This window comes from Pelophylax lessonae (assembly GCF_965119305.1).
Source record: "Pelophylax lessonae genome assembly, chromosome: 8".
Taxonomy (NCBI): Eukaryota; Metazoa; Chordata; class Amphibia; order Anura; family Ranidae; genus Pelophylax; species Pelophylax lessonae.
In genome coordinates this window covers 14,426,352-14,444,363 of record NC_138775.1, presented here as the reverse complement: position 1 = coordinate 14,444,363, position 18,012 = coordinate 14,426,352, and the positions used below count along the sequence as shown (strand labels likewise).

The following is an 18,012-nucleotide window of genomic DNA, read 5'->3' as shown; positions in this document are numbered from 1 at the left end:
AGCAGAAGAGTAGGGCATGTCCCAGGATAGTATGAAGGAGGCCACTATGACTACACAATTGCAGTGAAGGACTTTGCGTTCCCTTGGGCTTGCATCGCCTTCGCTTTATTGGGTGTTCTATTTATAAGTATCATTACGTGTTTTATATATGCATTTGGTGAATACAGAAAGCTCTTCCAGCTCTCTGTAGGCCTGGGTGTATCACACATGTTTATGGGCAGTCATTAGGTGGCATGGCTCATTGATGAAAAGGACATGCTGGGGCGTGTTGTTCCTGAAGAGCCGGAGATGCACATGTAGTCAGAATCTGGCTGGCTGCCATCTCCCGGATTGTCATGGCATCAGACGTGTCCCTGTCTTAGCCGTGCTGACCCAGATCTCACCTGGATCTTCTCCATGTCTTGCAATGCTCCTTGTTCTGTGCTCTGACTCTCCGGGGTGGTTCAGCCATGCTTCTGTTCTAGTTCACCAATTTAAAGAGATTTGAGAAAAGATTGTAAGAAAATCAGGACAGATGTTCAGTTACTAGTTCCATGAACAGCCCCATACAGAGGCCTTACCTGCTGGTGGCGCCCTGGTGGGTCACGTTTTCATAGTCCCCTCAGTGCTCCCTGTATACCGCGCACATCTTCCCCTCTCTTCCAGGTCTCCTTTTTAGTTTCCAATGTTAAATAAAATATATACTTGCTATCGCCAACTTTTGTGCAAAAATGTGTGTCCTGTCCAGCATGCTGATCCTCTGGCTTCAGGATTTGAGGTCATTGGCTTAGGACTTCTATCTAAATCAGAAATTTCAAAATTTTGATCAGAGTTCAAACGTAAGACGCGGCCGGCACTCCAAAGATGAGTTTCCATTTATTGTGAGTCCATTATGACACATAGGTCAAAGTGCCGACGTTTGAGCCTTAAAAAGGACCTCTTCCTCAGGACACCTTTCCTCCCCCAGGGCACCTAGTCACCCCAAAGAAGGTGGATTGAGGCCAAAATGTTGGCAATTTTAACTATGTGACATGTACTCCAGGGGTCTCCAAACTTTCTAAATGAGTCAGTTTACCGTCCTTTAATTTTTATGGGGACCAGACTGTGGGCAGCAGTAGTAGAAAATGGCCTGGTGTCAGTGGGAGTACACAATGCCTCATATTTTCTATTAGAGGGAGCAACAGTGCCCCGTCGTCGGGTTAGTGGGAGCGATAGTGCCCCGTCGTTGGGGTCAGTGGGAGCGATAGTGCCCCGTCGTTGGTGTCAGTGGGAGCGATAGTGCCCCGTCGTTTGTGTCGGTGTAAGCCATAGTGCCCCATTGTTGGTGTCAGTGGGAGCGATAGTGCCCCATCGTTTGTGTCCGTGTGAGCCATAGTGCCCCGTCGTTGGTGTCAGTGGGAGCGATAGTGCCCCGTCGTTGGTGTCAGTGGGAGCAGTAGTGCCCCGTCGTTGGTGTCAGTGGGAGCAGTAGTGCCCTGTCGTTGATATTAGTGGGAGCAATAGTTCCCTGTCGGTGTCAGTGGGAGCAATATTGTACCATCGTTGGTGTTGGTGGGAGAAATATTGCCCCATCATTGGTGTTGATGGGAGCGATAGTGCCCCATCGTTGGTGTCAGTGGGAGCCATAGTGCCCCGTCAGTGTCTGTGGGAGCCATAGTGCCCCGTCAGTGTCTGTGGGAGCCATAGTGCCCCGTCTGTGTCTGTGGGGGCCATAGTGCCCAGTCGTCGGGGTCTGTGGGGGCCATAGTGCCCAGTCATCGGTGTCTGTGGGGGCCATAGTGCCCCGTCGTCGGTGTCTGTGGGGGCCATAGTGCCCCGTCGTCGGTGTCTGTGGGAGCCATAGTGCCCCGTCGTCGGTGTCTGTGGGAGCCATAGTGCCCCATCGTCGGTGTCTGTGGGAGCCATAGTGCCCTGTCGTCGGTGTCGGTGGGAGCCATAGTGCCCCGTTGTCGGTTGGAGCTATAGTGCCCCGTCTTCGGTGTCGTGGGAGCCATAATGCCCCGTCGTCGGTTGGAGCCCACCGATGTACTCAATAAATGGTGGACATTCATTGTTGCCATGCTGTTGACTCTCTATATTTTGACCATGCATGGTGCCATCCATTGGGGTCCTTGTGAGCACCCCCTATTTCTGTTCTAAGCACTATTAGGATTGTGCGGCTCTATATGAGATAAGAGACTGGGTGGAGGGGGGGGGGGGGGTCCATCCTTGTTCAGTCAGTGGGTTCAAAAAGAATTGCTGAAGTCAGCAGTTGCCAACTTCATATTTTACTTGGCACTATTTATTTTTTTTTTGGCAACTGCTTGCCCAGACAAGCTGGTTTGCTATTTGTATTCCCCATTGTCATTGCCCTGAGCACTGCAATACTGTACAGAGCTGGTGCTTCAGACTGTGGTGCTTGCTTGGTTGGTGTCACCTATAGATTGCCAGGAAAGCGTGCAATTCACCCTGCTGATCCCTACGAAACCTCTGCAGCTCGGGGGGGGGGGGGGGTCACAAGGCATGCTGGGACTTGTCTTCAAGCCTGCCTCCCTCATTGGCTCCTCGGTCAATAATATGCTGAATTAGATCCATTCTTTTACAACAAAGGGGGCATAGGGGTGTAAATGGTCACATGACCTGCAGGGAAGGAGTCGCTGAAGTGCATCTGGAGCCCAGTGGGGTTTTCATTGTCTTCCAGCTCCCCGCCCTGGCATAATATTAGGTGTGGACAGAGCACTGCGAGCCATGCAATAAAAAACAAACTCCATGCAGCGCTCGCTGTACTGAGCCGTTCAGGGGTCATGAATGTGCACCCGCTTCTAAATCTGGGGCCCAGCCCAGTCACCCCATTGCGGTGTAGTAGCGCACACGTGTTAGCGCGCCTTGCAGTGCACATCAGCGTGTAGCCTTAAGGCGACCCATTTAAATTGATTCCTAATCGCACCATTAAAAGTTGCATATACCATTTTCGTCATTTTAAGGTATGTCCATTGGTATGGAGCGTTGGTATCCATGCAGAATGAATAACAACGTATCGCATCAACACATGTAATGATTGCAGAGTATTTGTAATGAATGGGCTTCCTTGACGCAGGACACACATGCGATTCTGGGATAGTTTTCAAACGCAGAGATTCACATGGCCAACTAGATATTATGTGATCCTATTGAGGTGGTTCTCACTAATGCCATTCACAGGCATTGTGTTTTGAGTGCGACTCCAAAAAGTGTCCTGTGCGAGTTTGGCGCGGTGCGGTCCATACTCACAAGTGATGGAGTATAATAGCACGTGGAGGTCAGTGTTCTCGTGGGATTGCGATTGGCAGGCGTTTTTGTATTGAAGTAAGGCTCCATTCACACTTGTGCGACCTGTCATGAGACTTTGTACACATGAAGTCGCATGACAAGTCGCACCCCATTGTTTTCAGTGGCACCCTGTTGAATCAATGCATCTTTGAAAAGGTTTCTGCACTACTTTGGTGTGACTTGCATGCCAGAGAGTGTAAAGTTGCACTCCAAAGTCGCACTGTTTACACAAATGTGAATGGAGCCTTAATGGAAGGCGACTTTGCGTTAAAGCCAATGTAAGGGGATTTTGCACTATTGTCAATGGAAGGCGTTTTTGCGTTGATGTCAATGGAAGGCGACTTTGTGTTGATGTCAATGGAAGGCGACTTTGGGTTGATGTCAATGGAAGGCGATCTTTGCCTTGATGTCAATGGAAGGCGATCTTTGCCTTGATGTCAATGGAAGGCGATCTTTGCCTTGATGTCAATGGAAGCGACTTTGGGTTGATGTCAATGGAAGGCGATCTTTGCCTTGATGTCAATGGAAGGCGACTTTGGGTTGATGTCAATGGAAGGCGATCTTTGCCTTGATGTCAATGGAAGGCGATCTTTGCCTTGATGTCAATGGAAGGCGATCTTTGCCTTGATGTCAATGGAAGGCGATCTTTGCCTTGATGTCAATGGAAGGCGATCTTTGCCTTGATGTCAATGGAAGGCGATCTTTGCGTAAGTCAGCGGAAGGCAACTTTGCGTCGATGTCAATGGAAATGTAGATGTCAAAATCACACCTCTGGTGAAATCGCACTCAAACCACAATGCTAGTCACACAAACGCATGCATAAATTGCAATGCAATTCCAGCACTTATATGTGTGAACCCAGGGTCAAGCGCATTATGACAGAATTGGGGAACAGAACCATTGGTTTTCCACTGCTAGTTACTCTTTTTTTGACAGCAGGAAAAGTAAAACAAATTTCTACATTGTTTCAGTTTGCTGTACAATACTGTGATCTCCCCCCCCCCCATGTGACACTTGGTACAGAAGCCCGATACAGGCCCTCTTATGACCACTGAGAATGGCCCATTGTTCCTTAGGAAGGAAGGCCTGGTACCTCTAATCCATTCATCCATCTCCTGACCAGTGCAAGGATTTAGGGATTACACAGGGAGGGGTGGAGGAGAGGGCTGTGACAATCCAATTACTGATCTGTCTTCTGCACTGAAGACACGGGATTAACCCCGTCCATGCTGAAGCCGGGTGACCAGTTCTCCTGGAATCTGCCGCCCTCCTTTTAATGACCAATTCTGCTTATGTAGAGGGGGTTGGTGGGGGAGGGAAAACAAGCAGCCCTTTAAATAGCAAATTTGCTGGGTGTTAACTGCAGTATTCCTTCACTGCAGTAAAAGATCTGAATGTCCAGGTATGGTCTTAGAGGTGGTGGTGGGGACTTGTAGTTCCATGCTGCATACCTGGGTCTTACAGTGGTAGTGATGTGGTACCTGGTGGGAGAAGCCGCCGATTGCAGCGGCACTCAGAGATGGACTCCACGCCCGCCACACAGGTATGTAAGGGACCGCTGGCTCTAATGATGTAGAGGGCCAGAGACTGCCGACCACCTACGGGTGGAGGCCCAGAGACTGCCGGCCGCCTACGGGTGGAGGCCCAGAGACTGCCGGCCGCCTACGGGTGGAGGGCCAGAGACTGCCAGCCACCTATGGGGTGGAGGGCCAGAGACTACCGGCCGCCTACGGGTGGAGGGCCAGAGACTGCCGGCCGCCTACGGGTGGAGGGCCAGAGACTGCCGGCCGCCTGCGGGTGGAGGGCCAGAGACTGCCGGCCGCCTGCGGGTGGAGGGCCAGAGACTACCGGCCGCCTGCGGGTGGAGGGCCAGAGACTGCCGGCCGCCTACGGGTGGAGGGCCAGAGACTGCCAACCACCTACGAGTAGGGGGTCAGAGACTGCCGACCACCTACGGGTGGAGGGCCAGAGGAAACTGTTCCTAATAAAGGCAAGCAGAGGACAAAGGACTAGTCAGCAGTATTGCCCGTGGTCTCCCTGCAGCCAATCCTTTCCCCATTACTAACTCTCTATGCCTCGTTCTGCACTGTGTCTCTGTGTGGGGAAAGCCATCTTGGTAGAGGCAGGGCTTTGCTTCCTGATAACAGAGCCCTCCCACAAATCGTAGGGGTGGAGGGCCCGAGACGGTCGGCCACCTAGGGGTGGAGGGCCCGAGACGGTCGGCCACCTAGGGGTGGAGGGCCCGAGACGGTCGGCCACCTAGGGGTGGAGGGCCCGAGACGGTCGGCCACCTAGGGGTGGAGGGCCCGAGACGGTCGGCCACCTAGGGGTGGAGGGCCCGAGACGGTCGGCCACCTAGGGGTGGAGGGCCCGAGACGGTCGGCCACCTAGGGGTGGAGGGCCCGAGACGGTCGGCCACCTAGGGGTGGAGGGCCCGAGACGGTCGGCCACCTAGGGGTGGAGGGCCCGAGACGGTCGGCCACCTAGGGGTGGAGGGCCCGAGACGGTCGGCCACCTAGGGGTGGAGGGCCCGAGACGGTCGGCCACCTAGGGGTGGAGGGCCCGAGACTGCCGGCCACCGATAACAGAGCCCTCCCACAAATCGTATCTGCCGCCCCCCACCCCCCCCCCCCCCCCGACATGACTGGGGATCTGTTGACTTGACCTGATAGTCAAGAGGCAGCAGGAAAGGTGGAGGAATCACAGATTTACAGAATTAATGAATCAGATGCAGGGAGATACTTGCACTGCAGGTTCTCAGGTACAGTTTCCTCTCCAGCGAGGAGAACAGTGAGCGGCACAGTGGTGACATCACCAAATCTCACTCTAAACCTCCTAAGGCCAACTATTAGAGTGAACAATGCTTTAGGAGATCTCGCACTGCAGATATACTGAGGTGCTTGCGCGTAAAGGTGAACCTGCGTGCATACGTAAAAAGTGTTTGCACCACACGTGAGGTATCGCCGCAAATGTCCGAGCGAGAGCAATAATTCTAGCAATAGACCTCCTGTGTTTCTGTAAACTGGTAACCTGTAAAGGCTTTTAAAATGTCGGCTCTGGAGATTTTTAGGCTCCGTAGTTGCAGGCGTTTGCAGTTTTAAAGTGTGACATGGTAGGTATCTATTTACTCGGCGTAACATCATTTATATTTTCACAGAAAAAAACAATGGGTATTGTGTGCATTAAAAGTAAAATCAATTTTTTACAAAAAAATTGCATTTGAAAAATCGCTGTGCAAATACCATGTGACCTAAAAAGTTGCAACACCTATCATTTCATTCTCTAGGGCCTGTGCCTAAAGATATGTATTATTTGAGGGTTCGAAGTAATTAGCAGAATAAAATGATTCTTACATGTAGGAGAGAAATGTCAGAATTGTCCTGGGTGGCGAGTGGTTAAATGGGTGCTCAACCTGTGGCCCTCCAGCTGCTGCAGAAGTACAAATCCCATCATGCCTTTGGGTGTCATGCTTTTAACTGTCAGCCTTGCAATGCCTCATGGGACTTGTAGTTCCACAACAGCTGAAGGGCTACATGTTGAGCACCAATGGGTTAAGGCCTTGTTACACACTCTATTACCATCTTCCCATGTATAGTTTAAGTAACCTGTTGTCATGGTTTTGTCTCCACAGATCGATCGATTAGAAGGTGGCACTCTGTCCCAGGCATCCAGTATGGTGTCCTCGGGGACAGATGGCATGCTGGCCCCAGATGTGGTGGATGGGGTGCCTGATCCTCAGCGCACCAAGGCCGCCATCCTGCACCTGCAACAGAAGATCCTAAAGCTAACCGAACAAATCAAGATTGAGCAAACCGCCAGAGACGACAATGTGGCTGAATACCTGAAACTGGCCAACAATGCCGACCGGCAACAGGGCGCCCGCATCAAGCAGGTGAGACACGGACTCGCCAAAACATAGGCAGAATTTAAAATGGGACAAATGTCAGATGTGGGGGTCATCCATCCTATGTAGTGTTATTGTAAAACTTCCAGGTATTCGCTTCTGCAAAGATCATAGTGCTCACCGTGTCTTACATTCATCTGCTTTTCTGTCCAGGAGGGTATCCTGCTTAAAGCTGAACTCCAGGTTTACTGTAACTTTTAAATAGTTTGGTCCAAGCTGGCCCAAACTATTTAATTTAATTTACAGAAATGCCCTCTGTGGGCATAAATTGTTTGCAGCATTGGCTACAAATTGTATAAAGCCATAGGCTCCAGGTATTGGCTCCCACAAAGATCATAGTGCTCACCGTGTCTTACATTCATCTGCTTTTCTCTCCAGAATGGTATCATCCTTAAAGCTGAACTCCAGGTTTACTGTTACTTTACTGTAGTTTGTTTGGACCAAGCTGGCCCAAACGATTTCCTTCACTGACAGGCTACATATCGTATGAAGCCATGTGTTCCAGGTATTGTCTCCCATGAAGATCATAGTGCTCACTGTGTCTAATGCCCCATACACACGTGCAGATTATCTGAAGACTTTTGTCTGCAGACTTACCAAAACCATATAATATGAGGTCAAACCTAAACACTTTCAATTTGTATGCAATCCGGCAGGCCCTTGCACTACATAGAAAAGGTAAATCTGAAGACAAAAGTCTTCAGATAATCTGCACGTGTGTATGGGGCATTACATTTATCTGCTTTTCTGTCTAGGATGGTATCATCCTTAAAGTTGAACTCCAGGTTTACTGTAACTTTACTGTAGTTTGTTTGGATGAATGCTGTCTTACATTTATCTGCTTTTCTGTCCAGAATGGTATCATCCTTAAAGCTGAACTCCAGGTTTACTGTAACTTTACTGTAGTTTGCTTGGACCAAGCTGGCCCAAACGATTTCCTTCACTGACAGGCTACAAATCATATATAGCCATAGGTTCCAGTTGTGGGACTGGGACTTCCTTTCCCACTCCTGGAGAAAAATCGAGTTGGTCGAGCACTGCTCTCCTAGGCATCCATGGTGTCCTCAGGGACAGATGTGGTGGATGGAGCACCTGATCCTCAGCACACCAACAAAAGATCCTTAGCCAGCTCCCGCCCAGCCTATAGCAATTTGAAAGCCGAGCGGGACTTTGGGCGATCCGGTAGGGAGTCCTCCCGGATTGAGCCTTGCATGTAGGCGGGAACGATCACCAGCCTATCTGACACAGCCGGAGACTGATTAATGTCCCGACCCACTGACAATACCATGTGATTGCTGTGACCAATTACAGCAGATCACATGACAATTGTAAACAATGAATGGCTTCCTTTCAAGCCACTCATTGTTACAATTGTGTTGCTAGCTGTGATGGGTCACAGTGATCATATGACAGGCCAATCACAGCCCATCTGTACCATGTGATTAGCTCTGGCTAATCACAACAAAAGGCACTGAATTGATTTTGTTCAGTAAAATGTTTGCTTATAGCAATAAAATTCACTGCTATAAGCAATCCTAAAAATCCCAATTTCTTTCTCCTAGCAGTACAATGTTACTATTGTAAGATTATATTGCTCTGGTCACTGTGTGTTTAAAAAAAAAAAAGTTAAAAAGTAATAAAAAATAAAAATTATTTTTTATTAAATTAAGATTTTTTTTTTTTGTTCGTACTGTCACCAGTAACTTATATGATGATGCTGTACTGCACTGGTGACAGTATGTAAACAAAAGTTTTGTAAAAATAACATTTTCCAAAAAATGACAAAAAAAATTACAACTTTAAAAAACTTGTCATGCCTCTTACTAAACACCTTGCACTGTGTACTTTCCAAAAAGGAGTCATTTGGAGGGTATTTGTACTGTCCTGACATTTTTGGGCCTCATGTCCATCTGTACATCAATTGATTTTGTTCAGTAAAATGCTTGCTTATAGCAATAAAATTCACTGCTATAAGCAATCATAAAAAAAAAATCCCGATTGCTTTCTCATAGTAGTACAATGTTACTATTGTAACATTATATTGCTCTGGTCACTGTGTGTGTTTAAAAAAAAAATAAAATAAACAAAAAAAGAAAAGTTAGAAAGTAATAAAAATTATTTTTTTCAAATTTTTATTTATTTTTTTTGTTCGTACTGTCACCAGTCAGTTATATGATGATGCTGTACTGCACTGGTGACAGTATGTAAAAACAAAAAAAATTGTGCAAATAAAATTTTCAAAAAAATGACAACTTTAAAAAACTTGCCATGCCCCTTTACTAAACACCCTTGGACTGTCTACTTTCCAAAAGGGGTAATTTGGGGGGTATTTGTACTGTCCTGGCATTTTTGGGCCTCATGTCCATCTGTACATCAATTGATTTTGTTTAGTAAAATGCTTGCTTATAGCAATAAAATTCACTGCTATAAGCCAACGTTTCTCAACTCCGATCCTCAGGGCACACTAACAGGCCAGGTTTGCAAGAAAACTGAAATACATCACAGGTGATATCATTTGCTGCTCAGTGATTGCAGAATTCTAATCTGCATCTCCCCAGGATCTTCTCAGGGTAATACCTAAAATCTGGCCTGTTAGTGTGCCCTGAGGACCGGAGTTGAGAAACACTGCAATAAGCAATCCTAAAAAAAAAAAAAAAAAAATCCCGATTGCTTTCTCATAGTAGTACAGTGTTACTATTGTAACATTATATTGCTCTGGTCACTGTGTGTTTTAAAAAAAAAAAAAAAAAAGTTAAAGTAATAAAAATTTCAAATTATTTAAGATTTTTTTGTTTTTTGTTCGTACTGTCAGCAGTCAGTTATTTGATGATGCTGTACTGCACTGGTGACAGTATGTAAAAACTGAAAAATTGGGAAAATAAAATTTTCCAAAAAATGACAAAAAAAACGTAAAAAAAACTTGCCTTGCCCCTTACTTAAACACCTTGAACTGCCTACTTTTCAAAAAAAGGGGTAATTTGGGGGGGTATTTGTATTTGTACTGTCCTGGCATTTTTGGGCTTCATGTCCGTCCGTACATCAGTATTGATCGATTTTCATAATATATATATATATATATATATATATATAATGTGTGTGTATGTATGTGTGTGAGTTTGTGGACTCTATAACTTTCACACAGACTAAATAATATTGATTCAGGTTATTTTCACCAAAGAAATGGAGCCGAATACATGTTGGCCTAGAGTTATGAAAACATTTATTTGCAAAATTTTATAGCAAACAAAAAAAATATCCCCCCCCCCAAAAAAAAAAAATGTACAGTCTTTTTTTTTTCTTTTTGTTTAGCAAAAAATAACCCAGTGGTGATTAAATACCACCAAAAGAAAGCTCTATTTGTGTGAACAAAATTATAAAAATGTAGTTTGAATACAGTGCGCAAATGTCATTTAAAGTGCGAGAAAGCTGAAAATTTGGCCTGGGCAGGAGGGGGGTGAAAGTGCTAGGCTGAGCAAACCGCCAGAGATAACAATGTGACCATATACCTAAAACTGGCCAACAATGCCGGCCATCACCTGAGGACAGTCATGGCAGCCAATCATGTGGTCTTTGTTAAAGAGTGTTGAAGCCCCGTACATACGGGCTGAATGCTGGCCGACAAAAAAAAAAAAAGCCAGCCAACATTCGGCCCGTGTAAACCAGCCTGTCAGACAGAAGCCGACCATTTGGCCAGCTTCTATGGGACGTACATGCTAGATGACCAGCTCCCAATTAGTGCTCTCAGCCAATGGCTGAAAACGCTGTTGGGAGTGTTCTGGCGCGGGGCGCCATCCCTCTGTCAGAAAACAGCTCAGCTGGGGAAATCCCTGTACTAACGTTGGATAGTTAGTACAGCGGCTCCAACTGGAGCTGTCAGTGTGTTCCTGGCTTTAAGCATAGCATGATTGGACTTGTGGTTCTGCAACAGATGGAGGACCGCAGGTTGAGCACCCATGGTTTAGAACCTCTGTATGTCCCACCCATCTGACCGCGGATACATGTCCCTCCACTGTGGTTGTGCTCAGGTGCTGGAAACTACAGAGATCCCACGGCTTCTTGACTTCCTGTAAAATAAAGCAGACAGTCTGTCCTCTCAGCCTGAAAGAAGGGGCTGCTATTAGAATAGGTTGGATTGGACTACACAGCAAATGTTAATACAATGTTTCTCAAGAAGATGCTTGTTCTGGTGAGCCTTGGCAAGGAAGGGGCTGATGCAGTTGCTCCCCAGTGTTGCCCCCCCCCCCCAAAGCCAGTATTTTTATACAGATCTTATTTCTCCTTCAGGTCTTTGAGAAGAAGAACCAGAAGTCCTCACAGACCATCCTGCACCTGCAGAAGAAGTTGGAGCATTACCACCGCAAGCTACGCGAGGTGGAGCAGAACGGAATCGCGCGCCAGCCCAAGGACGTGCTGCGGGACATGCATCAGGGACTGAAAGACGTTGGTGCCAAAGTTACCGGCTTCAGCGAGGGTGTGGTGGACAGCGTACGAGGGGGATTGTCTAGTTTCTCTCAAGCCACCCACTCGGCGGCCGGAGCCGTGGTGTCAAAGCCCCGGGAGATTGCGTCCTTGCTGCGAAATCGGTTTGGCAGCAACGAAAACATTCCATCCCTGGACGACCCATTGGGTTTGTCTTCCACCCAAGGAGAGGACATGACTCAGGGCAAAAGTATGTCCGCCCTGAACGCCTTCCAGGCCAGCCCAAAGTACGGGAGTGAAGAAGATTGCTCTAGCGCTACTTCTGGATCACTGGGAGCCAACAGTACCAGCGGAGGACCAGGTGGAGGAGGGGGAGGTGGAGGAAGCTCCCGAACCAACACCTTGGACATGCATGGAGGACTGATGGGTTTCGAAGTGGTGATGCAGGAGATCCAGGAAATGCGCGAGACTCAAAACCAGCTGGAGGAGTCCCTGGAAGGACTAAGGACTCAGTATCAGAGCGAATACTCCTTCATCCTACAATCCCTGCAGGAGGAACGGTACAGGTGAGATTAGGTTAAAACAGCCCAAATATTTTGTGATTTTTCATTTTTGGAGGGGGGGAGTGGGGAAGGGTTTGTTTTTTTTCTATTGCTGTTTGTGACCCCACTGGGAAATTTTCCCTCATTTCCTGTTAGATCAGGAAATGAGGGGAAATTGACATGACTCAGGGCAAACGCCTGAACACCTTCCAGGCCAGCCCCAAGTACGGGAGAGGAGAAGATTGCTCTAACGCTACTTTTGGATCTCTGGGAGTCAACCGTACCAGCAGAGGACCTGGTGGAGGAGGGGGAGGAAGCTCTCGACCCAACACCTTGGGACGTGCATGGAGGACTGGTGGGATTCAAAGTAGTGATGCAGGAGCTTGAAGAAACTTGCAGGACTCAAACAGCTAAAGGAGTCCCTACAAGGAGTAAGGATTCAGTATCAGAGCGATTACTCCTTCATCCTACAGTCTTTGCAGGAGGAGCGGTACAGGTGAGTCTAGGCCAAAAGAATAAACCAATTATTTAGTAGTAATTCATTTTGGGGGAGTGGGGAAGGGTTCGCTTTTTATTGCTCTTTGTGACCCTACTGGGAAATTTAGCTGAATTTCCTGTTAGATCAGGAAGTTAGGGGAAATTGACTCGGCAAAATCCTGAACACCTTCCAGGACAGCCCCAAGTACGGGAGTGAAGAAGATTGCTTTAATGCTACTTCTGGATCACTGGGAGCCAACAGTACAAGCAAAGGACCTGGTGGAGGAGGGGGGGGGGGGGGGCAACAGAAGCTCCTAAACATTACCTTGGACATGCATGGAGGACTGGTAGAATTTGAAGTGGTGATGCAGGAGATTGAAGAAACTTGCAAGATTTAGGAGTCCCTGGAAGGACTAAGGACGTTGTATCAGAGCTATAGATGCAGGAGGAGCGGTATAGTTGAGTCTAGGTCAGTGATGGCGAACCTTGGCATCCCAGATGTTTTGGAACTACATTTCCCATGATGCTCACCTACACTGCATGAGCATCAAGGGAAATGTAGTTCCAAAACATCTGGGGTGCCAAGGTTCATCACTGGTCTAGGCCAAAGCAGCCCAAATATTTGGTCATTTTTTTGTTTTGAAGGGAGTGAGGAAGGGTTCGTTTTTTGATTACGGTTTCGAACCCCATTGGGAAACTTCCCGTTAGATCAAGAAGTGATGGGAAATTTCTCCAATTGGGATTCGAGCTGCAAAAAAATATTTTTTTCATTAAAATTAGGAAGGTTTAGAACATGGGTGCTCAACCTGTGTGGCCCTCCAGCTGTTGCGGAACTACACATCCCATGAGACATTGTAAAACTCTGACATTCATAGAGATTACTAGGCATGATGGGAATTGTAGTTCCTGAACAACTGTAGGGACATAGTTTGAAGACCCCTGCTTTAGAACATAGGTGCTCAACCTGTGGCCCTCCAGCTGTTGCGGAACTACACATCCCATGAGGCATTGTAATACTCTTGACTTTCCCTGACATGACTAGGCAATAGGCATGATGGGAATTGTAGTTCCTGAACCACTGGAGGGCCATAGTTTGAAGACCCCTGGTTTAGAACATAGGTGCTCAACCTATGGCCCTCCAGCTGTTGCGGAACTACACGTCCCATGAGGCATTGTAAGACTCTGACATTCATAGACATTGAAGCCAATTAATAATACAAATCAATTGGTGCATAAACATAAAAGTTCATAAGTGTCCATAAATATTGTGCAGGTGAGTAGAATTGTATTCTATCCAAATAATACGTGTATCCACCACCGAGTGAAATTCATCTTTACCAAACGGAAATAAATAAGGTGCAACTATATTTTCTTGTGCTGAAAAAATATCCAATCTCCTTGTGAACAAACACCACGTGTAAATCACCAAGAATTAGCCTCTTACCAGATGGTAATAGGTATGCACTTGTTCAGTGAAACCACCGCCTTGCTTCCTCTTTAAAATCCTGAAGTGGGATGTAGAACCGCTCTACCTTTCTTTCTTCACTAGATGGCAACGAGTACCAGCAAGAAACACAGCCTCCTCCTTCACAAGCTCACAAAACCACCGTGTATTAAAGGAAAAAGGAGGACTAATAGTGTATTACCCTTGAGATTTATTCAAAAAACAGTTGATATTGCACTTACAATTAGATGTCTTGTATTCAGCATAAACATAGGCATACGAATTCCTGCAAAGGCTTGCGGCCGGCTGCAGCACGGACCGCAAGTTGTGTGTGACGTGTGCGCCTCCTAATCTGACCGTTTTCTTCCCATAGGACTTCTACTGTCTCAGTAGAAGTCCTATGGGAAGAAACCGGTCAGATTAGGAGGCGCACACGTCACACACAACTTGCGGTCCGTGCTGCAGCCGGCCGCAAGCCTTTGCAGGAATTCGTATGCCTATGTTTATGCTGAATACAAGACATCTAATTGTAAGTGCAATATCAACTGTTTTTTGAATAAATCTCAAGGGTAATACACTATTAGTCCTCCTTTTTCCTTTAATACACGGTGGTTTTGTGAGCTTGTGAAGGAGGAGGCTGTGTTTCTTGCTGGTACTCGTTGCCATCTAGTGGAAAAAGAAAGGTAGAGCGGTTCTACATCCCACTTCAGGATTTTAAAGAGGAAGCAAGGCAGTGGTTTCACTGAACAAGTGCATACCTATTACCATCTGGTAAGAGGCTAATTCTTGGTGATTTACACGTGGTGTTTGTTCACAAGGAGATTGGATATTTTTTCAGCACAAGAAAATATAGTTGCACCTTATTTATTTCCGTTTGGTAAGGATGAATTTCACTCGGTGGTGGATACACGTATTATTTGGATAGAATACAATTCTACTCCCCTGCACAATATTTATGGACACTTATGAACTTTTATGTTTATGCACCAATTGATTTGTATTATTAATTGGCTTCACAGATTGATATATGTTATATATATATTTACTTTTGTTGATTTGGTTCACATATAGATATGTTATATATTCATTATTTATTTGTTGTTTAGCGCACCCCACACTACATATACATTTATCCATATTCAAAAGCACTGAATACCGGGAGCAGCTTCAACACACTATCAGCGCACCCATCCCCCCTTACAACATTCATAGACCTTACTAGGCATGATGGGAATTGTAGTTCCTGAACAATTGGAGGGCCATAGTTTGAAGACCCCTGGTGTACTGTAGAACATAGGTGCTCAACCTGTGGCCCTCCAGCTGTTGCAGAACTACACATCCCATGAGGCATTGTAAAACTCTTGACATTCACAGACATGACCAGGCAATAGGCATGATGGGAATTGTAGTTCCTGAACAACTGGAGGGCCGTAGTTTGAAGACCGCTGGTTTAGAACATAGGTGCTCAACCTGTGTGGCCCCCCAGCTGTTGCGGACCTGTGTGGCCCTCCAGCTGTTGCGGAACTACACGTCCCATGAGGCATTGTAAAACTCTGACATTCACAGACATGACTAGGCATGATGGGAATTGTAGTTCCTGAACAACTGGAGGGCCATAGTTTGAAGTCCCCTACTTTAGAACATGAGTGCTTAACCTGTGGCCCTCCAGCTGTTGCGAAAATACAAGTCCCATGAGGCATTGTAAAAGCATGACTCCCAAAGGCAGAGGCATGATGGGACTTGTAGTTCTGCCACAGGTTGAGCGCCCATGGTTTAGAACCTCTGTATGTCCCAGTGACACCCTCTATCAAAGGTACAGGAAGTCAGGAGAAACCTCCTAAAAGAGGTCACAAGAGGTAATAAAAGCTTCACAGAAGTATTTTTAAATCTTAAAAGTAAAGGAAAAACGTTTTTTTGATATAGTGGAGATGAATTGGAGCCCCTGTCAGTTTTTATTGCTGTCTGTGCCCCCCCCCCCCCCCCATTACGGAGATTCCCCCTTTCAATTTTGTCCTGTTTACCATTATCAGTGAAAGTGAAAATAAAAGAAATGACCCAGATTTTGAGTTCTTCCCAGAAAAGTAATAGAGGGGGAAATCGTCCAATGGGGACACTGGTTCTGGTGACCTGGAAATCCCCAAGGAATTCCCTTCATTTGCAAGGATTTCAGCTCACTTCCTGTTTGGCTATGGGACAGGAAGTGAGGGAAAATCTCTGCAATGGGGGACAGATGGCGGGAAAAAAATCTGATGGGTTATAACCCTCCCTTACTCTATCCAAAAAAATAAATAAATAAAAAGTTTTGCCTATGGTACTGCTAGTTATGGCTGATGTTGCGCATTAACCAGTTGCTGACAGCTCTATAGCATCTTTAGCGCCGGTTCACATATATGCGATGTCAGACATCACATGTGATTCGCCTGTGCAAATTGCTTGCGATGTCTGCGCCATGCAAATTCATCCATACAGATTGTATGGCTGAATTCACATCGCATTCGGACCAAAGTCGCACAGGACCCTTTTTGTTTTTTGGTCCGCCCCAGAATCGGATCACATGGCTGTTCACACCTATGCGGACCCGATTCATGTCCAAACTGACAGTTCGCACTGCGATATGCAACCTAATCTGGGGGTGTCATTAACTTTGTATTGACACCCCCAGCGATTCGCATATGGCGGTGTAACCTGCCTGCGAGTTGAGTGTAATGCGGGGAACCCGCAGTGGATTCGCAGGGTTCCCACATTGCATATGTGTGAACCGGCACTTACTGTACAGGGCGACTACTATGTGCAGAATTGCGTATGACTGTGTGATTCTGCACCTCCGGGGGCACGCCGCTTCTGCTGTGATTAGTCAAAGCTAAAGACGATCAACGGGTGCCGGCGGACATTCTTTAACTTTGACTAATTACAGCAGAAGCGGCGTGCCCCCTAACCCGGAATTGCAGAATCACACAGTCATACGCAATTCTGCACATAGTAGTCGCCCTGTAACAGTAAGTGCCGGTTCTGATCACTGTATTAGTCTCCATTCACACTGGTACGACTTGTCAGGCGATTTGGTCAGCCTGACAAGTCTTGCACCGTCGCTTCCATAGTATAGTACAGGACCGGTTCTAATAGGAGCGACACAAGTCGCTCCGACTTAGAAAAAGTGTCCTGTACTACTTCGGGGCGACTTGCATAGACATCCGACATAGTGTGAACGGAGGCTAAGTGTCACTGGTTCCCACAAAGTGTCAAAAAGTGTCAGTTAGGGGTCCAATTTGTCTGCCGCAATATCACCAACCCGCTAGAAGTTGCTGATCGCCGCCATTAATAGTATAAAAAAAAAATGAAAATTCCAGTATATAGCCAGCAGTTTGTAGGCGCTATAACTTTTACTGAAGCCAATCAATATAAACTTATTGGGGATTTTTTTTTTTTTTTTTTTTTTACCAAAAATATGTAGCAGAATACATATTGGCCTAAGTGCCGCTTCACACTATTGCGATGACAGAGATCACATGTAATTTGCAGCGCACTGCTCCTAAAATTACATGCGATCTCTGTGCGGTGCGAATTCAGCCATACAGTTTGTATGGCTGAATTCGCACCGCAATCGCACCTAACTCGCACAGGACCCTTTTTTTTTTTGGTCCGCAGCAGAATTGGATCACATGGTGGTTCACACTAGTGGGATCCGATTCTGTGCGAACTGTTAGATCGCACTGCGATATGCGATCTGATCTTGGGGTGTTGTTAACCTTGAATTGACACCCCCAGCGTATCGCATATGGCAGTGTAAACTGCCTGCGCTGCAGATGCGATGCGGGAACATGCTGTATATTTGCAGTGTTCCCGCATCGCAATAGTAAGAACCGGCACTTAATGTATGCAGAAATTAGATTTTTTTACTTTTTTCTTTTTTTTTTTTTTTTAATCTTTTAAAGCAGAAACTAAAAAATAAATAGATATTT

The 18,012-nt window shown here is 46.5% G+C and overlaps 1 protein-coding gene across 4 annotated transcripts in view; it reads left to right on the top strand.

The window, feature by feature from the left end:
• Window positions 1-18,012, top strand: part of TMCC1 (transmembrane and coiled-coil domain family 1) — a 149,474-nt gene that overhangs the window by 122,517 nt on the left and 8,945 nt on the right. For all 4 annotated transcript variants that reach the window (XM_082265539.1, XM_082265541.1, XM_082265542.1 and 1 more), the window contains exons 2-3: window positions 6,899-7,159; window positions 11,456-12,156. In XM_082265539.1, coding sequence (XP_082121665.1) covers window positions 6,899-7,159; window positions 11,456-12,156 — 962 coding nt within the window. The remainder of the gene's footprint in view (window positions 1-6,898; window positions 7,160-11,455; window positions 12,157-18,012) is intronic.